Below are 9351 nucleotides of genomic sequence, written 5' to 3'. Positions count from 1 at the left end.
AATTGAGGCAGTTCTGAAGGCAAAAGGGGGTCCAACCCGTTACTAGCATGGGGTACCTAATAAAGTGGCCGGTGAGTGTATATGGTCCACATTGAGTGTGGTACACACCATGTCACCAAACAGCATAGTGACTACCTGTAGCCCTATATGTAGGCCCACTGACTGAATACTAGATTGTAGACACCTGATATTCTAATTAATGGACACATTGTTTTCAGAGTTGTCAATGGTTACAATACTTCTTGTCCATGCCTTTTTCATGAGTTTATTTAAAAAATAATTTAATGCAAGCATAGTTGAAAAGCAATGTCTTTATTTGTTCATTTCCGCACAGTTTTGTCTCATCACTTTTGTAACATTCAAGTTTTTTGACACTATTGTGTTTTTTTTTTTTTTCTTTCATTTACCAAAGAGTATCTTCAATTTTGATTACCTTGTATAATGGAAAGCAAAGGTTCTATTGTATTAATAGGGAACAGGAACACCTAGATGTAAAATGTGGAAAGCAGAGGTTGTTCAGTATCTAGGTTTGGACCCACCAGAGGTCAATGATTTTGCTTGATTCTTACTTTTTTTTTTTTTCAAATCATGCTCTCATCTATTCTAGGGATGCACGGACAAGAGTAGAGATCATCCCAGCTGCCCTTGAACAGATAGTCGTCCCATAGCAGAGCAAACACAGAGAAATGCTGAATAAATAGCAATGCAAACACTCCTAAAAATCAAAACCACAACTCCACCTGCTGTAACTAATTTTATAAACAATGTTTCATACGTTACTGATTTAATCTGTCTTTTACACGAAATTTGTTCAGACCATGAAAACTGTAGTTGTTGCATTTAACCCATATTATGAAATAAAGAATAAATAAAATGATCAAAGCAAATGCAAAGTCAATACTTCAAATAAAGATTTTATTTATCTAGGAATGAAAAACTACCAACTGGGCTCAGTGTATAAAAGTACAGTAACTACCCAGTGCCCAATAAATAGTTGTTCCACTCTTGGATTGTACTATCTACAACCTGCAAATTTATCAACATACTGCAGAAGCTCAGTTGAATTTAAGTCTAATTTTATAACTCAGACAGACAGACAATTTTTAAGTGTACAGTATCCCAGTGAGGATACAGAGTACCAAATCCTCCACAACCCAGCCACATAGCTACCTCTCTGGTGACCCAGAGTCCACACCGATCTGCAGTAGCAAAATCCACCTGGCTTTAAGCAGGAAAGCCACCAAACACACAAGACAGGTATCGGCTGACAGATGCTAAAATCAAGAGGGACCAAGGAAGTGGGTGTACGGTATATTCCACCCTGCAGGGCCAGACCTTGTGAGGTTATGAGTGAGGAACACCCATCAAAGTTCATTGCAGGACCTGAAGCCCCCAGCCAGTCCAACGCACCTGCAGGAGCCAAAGGCCACCAGACTGGGCCCACATCTCTTGAATGTTAACCAACACAGACAATGCCACACCAAGGCAAGCCACGCCTGATCCCTCTTTCTTTCAAAGATCTCCAAGTGTCCCTAAACTCTTATTTCTTCTAGCCATGTTTCATAATGCACCTCATCTATGTTCTAATTGACTCACATCGTCTTCCATCTACCTAATAAAGATAACTAACCCGAAAGGATGCTGCTGCCATCACAACATATTGAGATTCTAATTGCTGGGTCAATTTTCCACCAAACAAAGCATTTTTTCATGCAGGTCACTGAATTTAATTTCGTCTGTTTAGTTTGTCCCCAGCATGGCTTTTTGTCAAGCTTAATCAAGGCTTAGAAAAAATCCTCGACTTGTTCATCTTCAGTAAAGGATGGATTTGTGGACTCCCACTGCCACTCCCTCCAAGGTAAACATACATTTCAAGTATGTCTCCAACTAATTATATACTAGCCTCTCAATAGTTTTGCGAGCTACTTAAACAGGCCAGCAAAACATTACGTGTGGAAATATATTATAATCTATATTGATGCTAAACTGTTCAAACACCTATTTAGCAAAAGAGTCTTACCCTGCAGGACATTCAGGACTCTTGATATCTTCACAGCTGTCCTCCAACCATGACGTCTCACCTGAAGGATGTAATAATAGAGTCCTTATCCAGTCTAAAATATGTTTTTAATAAGATTCTTTTTTTTCTAAGCTACAGTAAATGTTTAGGTTGTGTACCTCTGCAGGTGGATTTGTAGTTAGAACAGCAGTCTCCTTTCTCAAGGCAGTCATCTGAACAGTGGCAGGCATGGTCGTCATTCCTGGTCTCCCCGCAGCGTTCACGTGAACACTGAAACCCCCCAGCTAAGAGATAAAAAAATTACCACTGACAAGATTATCTGCTTTTAGCTGCATAAACTCCAAAAGTCATCATAAAGTTATCATGGTTATTTAATGGGAAATTTGACTCAGGTCATTCAAAAGAAAAACAAGCTGTAAAACTCTATTTTTTGTTTGTTTTGTTTTTTTCTTTATTGAAGACAACAAAAACTTCAACTACAGGTTGAACTGTCATTTGAAATCAACATTTAAGCACCTTTACAAGCTACAAACATTCTTGCAAGGCAGAATAAATCCATGTGTTTATGTTGGTTATATCACATTCTGACCTTCCCTTCGGAATATCTGACCTAAAATAAATTCAATTAGAGAATTTATTTCTATTCTGTTATCTGTTTCATTTTCCTAACATGTGCCCCTTTATTTCACTGGTCTTAAGGCTGATTTATACTCAGAATCCAGGTCTTCTGTGCAAATGTGCCACCACCCTTTATGCAGACACTCCGGTGCACCTCTCTAAAATTGTAGGTGACCGCAAACAGTGCCAAAGACAGGAGGTCTCTGATTGGTCAAATCTACATCCGCTCTACATTATGCGTATTTCCTGTTTGGTGCCTTACCTGCTTGTGTTTTTTGTATGACCGCCAATGTGGAAAAACGACTCGTGAAGATAGACCAGCTAGAAGAGCGAGGTGCGCGAGAATGCTGGGACCTTTTTTCTACCTGGATTCCCCCTATTTTTCACCCTCATGTCCCTCTGTTTTTGCACAAACTTGTCCCCACTTCCTCACTACCTCAGCCATGTCTAGACCCAAAGTTACTTCGTCATTGTCACCCTTGCATTGTGGCGTGGAATAACATTGCCCAGACCACGCTTCAATATTGTGCATAAATCAAAAATATTTGCGACAAGCTCTCTGCGACACACTGCTGCGGGAGTATAACCAGCCCTTTAGTCGACAAATCAATCAATATAGCCATGTGCTGCAGTAGCCCTTGAAGTTCAATGTCTTATGTCAGGCATGTCCAAGGTCGGTTCTCAAGGCCGGCTGTCTTGCAGGTTTTAGAGGTTTGCCTGCTTCAGCAGAGCTGATTCTGATGATTGCAGTTCAGCAGAAGCTGTGCTGAAGCAGGGAAACCTCTAAAACTCACAGGACAGCAGCCCTCATGGACCGAATTAAGACTGTAAGTGAAAAACTTTGCCAAAGGAACAAGACGTAAATTTAAAATAATATTAATATGGACTTATTTCAAGTGCATATTATCTTTATAAGTTATTTTAAGAGAGAAAAAAACTCATTCTATTAGCAGATCATCTTATTTATCTACTCAAATTAAGGGTAAATAAATCTAATTTAAGACATTATTTCTAGATTGTTTTTGCAATCTGGGCATAGTCTAAAGCACAGAAATGATTGGATATAGCATATAGCAGTAGATCAACGGATTCACAGCCCATACAGTAGTTGTAACTAATCAAGAGATACATTTATCCAGCTTAGAGACAAATAATAGGAGAAGTGAGTGTAGTGGTGTAATTCTGTGTAATACTGACCTGTTTTCAGGCAGTGAGTATCGAAATCAGAGCAACAGCTGAGGTAAGTTTTACACAGATTGTCACATCTGCATCCTGGAGGATCTGCTTCTTCCAGCTCAAAGCATCTCCCCTTACATGAGCCCGCTTTGCTGTCGTACACTGATACCACTGGAGACATAGAGACCCATAATGAGAAATTACGGCTGCCATCCAAGCAATCTGCAAAGTTGTGTCCTGCGTACAATGTAAACTCTCATTTTGTGCCATTGGATCAAATAAATTTGAATTACTGTTGTTGTTTTTAATCTGAATTTTGTTTTTCTTGAGCAATGAGATAGGCTATTTGGAATAAACCAGTAACATCTGCTCAAAAAGGAAGGGTTAGTAAGATCAACTTATTTGTAGAATTGTAAAACACAAAGTTTGGTTTATTAAATCAGTTAACTTAAGTATATTCGAATGAGATAGAGAAAAAAAAAAAAAATTGTTCTTACATTTCATAAAAGGTGGTGAGCTATCTCCTTCTCCAGATCGTGTGGCTTCAAATATGTGAGCTCTGCTGAGGTCCGTTCCCAAAAGAGAGAATACTAACACTATCTGTAGAAAACACAAACCATTATTTGCTTCGGTCTACTTTCTGTTTTATGGTGCAGCATAACCTGTATGGAAAAACATGATGACCTCTAGCAAATGAGGTCAAAGACAGATTATCTCATCACTCTTTACCTGTTGTTGATCAAAGATGTTGTGTTAAAGAAAAAAGATATAAGACATAATATAAATATAATAGAGAACAATTCTGAGAGCTAAAATTTAAAGCCGTAGCTTTTATGAAAGGATCCAAGTCTGCTGTGGGAGGTGCAGTACCGTCTAAAAGTGGTCGAAGAAAGAGGAAAGTACATTTTTGGAAAGATAATATAGCCTGCAACAAATATAACAGGTTCATAAATGCTTGAAATAGAAAAACAAGTAAGCTGATTTGTTTATTTCAAGCAAATCCTAATTCGCACAAAACAACCAGACAAAGATTGTAGCTCCTGTTCCTAGCCTCCATTTCTTTATCCTTCATGGGGTTAACAGTAACAACTCTTTTGTTGGTCGGATGGGAACTCTTGACCAGTGTTGTTTAAACTCATTCCTTGGACCCTAAACACACATTTATTTAGGTCAGGTGTGTGGGGGCAAAGAAATAACTAAAATATGCAGGAAAATGGGTTCCTAAGACCATGTTTAAAAAACCTGCATGTGTCACACAAAGTATGTATTTTTATTAATTTACTTGAGGTAGGTGTTGCCTATGTGTCCCGTCGTGCAAAAGTGTCTGTATCTTCAAGGCCCTAATAGGAATTTATCAAGGTCCCTGTGCTAAATAAACTACTATCTACTGTATAGGAAGCATCTAGTTTCCTTTCCTTACCTCCTTCCACCTACCATTGTGACTTTGAAACACTTCCACTTTGGTTCAAGAGTACTTAATAATCACATTTTAAAAAGCTGCTAATGCAACCACTTGCATTAAAATACAGTTTATCATTTTTTATACATAATAATCAGTAATTGAAACTAGCAGGCAAGTTGCTTAAGTTCATACTGCAACCAGAGGGTCACCAGTTTGAAATAGAGATTTCCCAGTACAGTTCTTTTTTTCAGGCGATGCCGATTATTTTGACATCAGTCTTATTGTCTCATCATAGCTGCTGCAGATCTTTTTGGGCTGATTGATGAAAATGAGGCAATTTTAATAAACAAGTTTCCATTAAACAAAGAAGAAAGATTTATAACATTATATAATCAAGCAAATTTGTCAAAAATATCAGCAGACCAATATATTGGTTTATCTGTTTCGAACCACTGCCCGGTCCGTCACTCGTTGTGTTGTGCATAATGCTTCCCAAACACTGCCTAATGATGGTGGTCAGTGGTCCCAGGGGAGCCTTTCTACAGCAGCACTACTTCTGTCATTGGGCTCCTGAACAGCTTTGGCTAGAGTGTAGCTTGTCAGCTTCAGAGCGTAAATGAGGGCTTGAGTTGCTGGATGTGTTGTGAAGCACTTTAAGTCCTCTAACTTCAAAATGCAGTCTAGAAGTCCTACAGGCAAATTACCATCCATTATCTAACAAAAAGCAATACTCCTTGTGAGTATTCTCTTTATACTTATTATTTTATAGATACTCTTTAAACTCAAAAATATGAATCATCATTTATAAGACAGAGTTTGTTCCCTTACAGAATAAGATTTGGATTGGAAACAACCACAGAAATCTTTCACACCTCAGGTAACGGTTCCACAGATTTACACAGGTTGGTACTTCCCAAATAGTATTAATGTCAGAATCAAAACCACTGCATTAGAATCATAAATCAGGTCAGCAGGCTATAGCAACATACCAGGAAAACTTCTTCAGCAAGAACCAAAAAACATTAGCAGTGCCATTCAACCCAATTAACAGCCAGTTCAGGCACCAACACACAGATCCATTTACAGATACAGTCATAAAGAAACACAGCTTGAAACAATTTTCTTGTAAAAATGTATTACAGATGCATCTCCAGGAGTTTTCAGCCTAAAATCCACTGGGCAGCAGAGTTTCTTTTATTGAAAACATAACCGTTTTCATCAACTGCTTTTCTTAAAATCCATTGTTCTCAAGCAGTGATGCAACAATGACGGGTTATATTCAGGCTGCTTTAAAGGAATAGTACACCCAAAACATGATTAGCCTTCATTTTCTACTCACCCCCATGCTGAACAACACTCTGGAGTACTTTTTTGATATCTCAAATACATCTGGAGATCTGGGAGGCTTCTTGCTGTCTGCTGACATTCAAATAATGGAGGTCTATGGCGCCCGAGACAGAAAGGTCCATAAAAGTCCACAAAAAACGTGTCAATATTCCTCCATACTGCTCGTCCAATGTATTCCAAGTGTCCTGAGTGGGTAGCGTCCATAATTTACTCGAAACGAAGTCATTTAGAAGGTTTTTAGAGCATAAACAGTAGTGTATAGGATTTCCTAAAAGCGCGTTCACGAGTCTACGGAAACCACGGCAGACCAAACCAGACGAAAGTGCGCATTCAGCTCGGCAAAGAACTCATGCTCTTCCTCAACACTGAAGTCCTCAGACATTTTTCTTTCGTTGTTTCTTTCTTTGCACAGGTAAACAGCACATTTCTTCTTCTACGCTTGCATTATCGGCAGAGCAGACGCTGAATGCGCACTTTCATCTGGTTTGGTCTGCCGCGGTTTCCGTAGACTCGTGAACGCGCTTTTAGGAAATCCTATACACTACTGTTTATGCTCTAAAAACATTCTAAATGACTTTGTTTTGAGTAAATTATGGACGCTACCCACTCAGGACACTTGGAATACATTGGACGAGCAGTATGGAGGAATATTGACACGTTTTTTGTGGACTTTTATGGACCTTTCTGCCTCGGGCACCATAGACCTCCATTATTTGAATGTCAGCAGACAGCAAGAAGCCTCCCAGATCTCCAGATGCATTTGAGATATCAAAAAAATACTCCAGAGTGTTGTTCAGCATGGGGGTGAATAAAAATGAAGGCTAATCATGTTTTGGGTGTACTTTTCCTTTAAGTAGTATTCAGACTGAATAGGGATGATTATGCCCATAGTAAGTTAAAACAAGTTAACAGTGATCCAGGGCTAGTAGGCAACAAAGAAAATCGATCAAGAACATTAGTCTTAAACAGGAATTAGTGAAACAGAAGTGCAGCAGCAAAACATTGAGCATTCCCAGCCTACTGTATGCTGCACTGAGCTCCAGCTTAGATTAGAAACATTTGTTGGATTATCTATCTATTTTGCTCAGCTGATAAGTCCAAGTTCAGCTGTAAAACTGCATTATCTTTTCTTGAACAGAAGCTGCTCTAGGAAAATGTGATAGTTACTGATCTGCCACTTGCAATAAGTTTTATGAACCCCTGCCCTAAATAAATGGTTTTAATATTTTTTCAGCTTTTAAAATAAATATAATGCCGGACGAAAACTGTAGTTATTGTTCACCAGTTATTTATTCTACCGTTTCTTATAAGCAGCACTGTAATGACCACCATGACATAACCAGTATATTATTAATCATTTTAATAGCTATTTCTTTAATATAGAGATATAATTTTACAATCCATAGGTTACTTTAATTTAGTCATTACACTATTTATGCATAAATACCAGCTAACATTTACAGCACAAATATTTGCCTCTGGATATCCTCAGCATGAGTATTCTTCCCAATTATAATTTTTCTGTTTTGATTTCTGAAGTGTATCTCCAGCTCTTGTTGGCCTTCTTGACCTTGACTTTTGGAAGTACTGCTTTAAATGTAAATCTACACAGTGTCATAATTACTGTATAAATAAAAAATAGTGTCTATGCATCAGATAATTCCTCATTCTGATCAATCCTGTGGTACATGGAAACGAGGTCAATGCACAGTCTAACCATTAACCTACAGCTCGTGTTTACCTTTTACTCCCCCAGGTAAACAAATCTCTGTAGTTGTTGGCATTGGGCAACACTGAGGCAATCCGTCACTGTCAAACATCTCAGTTTGAGTCAGCCAACATCAGCCAGTCATCCCTGATCCATAATTTAAACTCATCCTAGAAAGAGTTATATAATTTAGCCTTTCTGTTGAGGCATAGCCTCAAAATGTTGCGTCTTGCGCTGATGAGAGACAAAGAGCGCTTCTCTCAGTTGGCAGGTCGATATGTCAATTCTCCAACAGCGCTATCTCTGTTTTTAGGGGGGTTGAGTAAGGGGGGGAGCTAGGAAAACCTTTGGACATGCAAATGAGAGCTAAGGTACAGCAATCTAACCCAAAACTTGGAGAGTCTTAACATACCAAATTGCCCAGCAGCATCCTGTTCAAAACAGCTGATCCACCTTTGGCATTCCAGAAGATGAAGGAAAGAGAGAAATCCGTGCCCAGCGCAGATAGAGGATCCTCAGTGCGCCTCTGCAGATCGATGGAGCAGAGCGCGGGGGTCCGGCTCTTTCTCTCTCCCCCGTTGTTTGCCTTCGCTCAGCCTCTGCCTCTCTCGGTATTGGGCCAATGAGCATGAAGTAATAGTGACAGCTGCGCTGTGGTACAAGAGTGCGTCAGGTCGGACAGACGCTCCGGAGTCCAACACAGTCAGCAGTACTGAGTTGAGCACATGGAGAGAGGGAAGGAGAGGCACTGAGAGGGAAAGGGACGGTTTGTGTAATCCCTTCTGGATTGCTTTCTGGCTGTAAATGTGGAGTGAGAACAAAGCTTTGACCTTTTGCACAATTTAGATTAAAGGAAAACAATATGGTTTTCATTAATCAAAAAGTTTATGATAACAACTTAGGTTTCCAAGAAGATACAAAAATGAATATTAACATTGTAGTGTAATGTATCAAATAGGTCCTCAAAATATAAACAGATCTTTTTCTCCAGGGTTGAGGGATTAAGGAATGTTAAACATGGCTTTCTTTTGCTGATCTAAGGGATTTTGCAGTTTAGATGTGCTGAAAATCGTCTCTTAT

At 39.0% G+C, this 9351-nt stretch overlaps 1 protein-coding gene across 1 annotated transcript in view; it reads right to left on the bottom strand.

Annotated features, from left to right (window-relative positions):
* The window catches only part of LOC107084976 (ectonucleotide pyrophosphatase/phosphodiesterase family member 2-like), a 43671-nt gene extending 34692 nt beyond the window's left edge, over positions 1-8979 (bottom strand). Inside the window, exons 1-5 of the mRNA XM_015375062.1 lie at positions 8684-8979; positions 4312-4414; positions 3836-3985; positions 2179-2304; positions 2021-2081 (exon numbers count right to left, since the gene is read on the bottom strand). Coding sequence (XP_015230548.1) covers positions 2021-2081; positions 2179-2304; positions 3836-3985; positions 4312-4414; positions 8684-8701 — 458 coding nt within the window. The 5' untranslated portion in view covers positions 8702-8979. The remainder of the gene's footprint in view (positions 1-2020; positions 2082-2178; positions 2305-3835; positions 3986-4311; positions 4415-8683) is intronic.
* Between the last annotated feature and the right edge of the window lie 372 nt (positions 8980-9351).

The sequence above is a fragment of the Cyprinodon variegatus genome, unplaced genomic scaffold (genome assembly GCF_000732505.1).
Source record: "Cyprinodon variegatus isolate N-32 unplaced genomic scaffold, C_variegatus-1.0 Scaffold112, whole genome shotgun sequence".
In the NCBI taxonomy this organism is placed as follows: Eukaryota; Metazoa; Chordata; class Actinopteri; order Cyprinodontiformes; family Cyprinodontidae; genus Cyprinodon; species Cyprinodon variegatus.
Note: the sequence above shows the minus strand (reverse complement) of the source record. Positions and strands in the feature narration are given on the sequence as shown.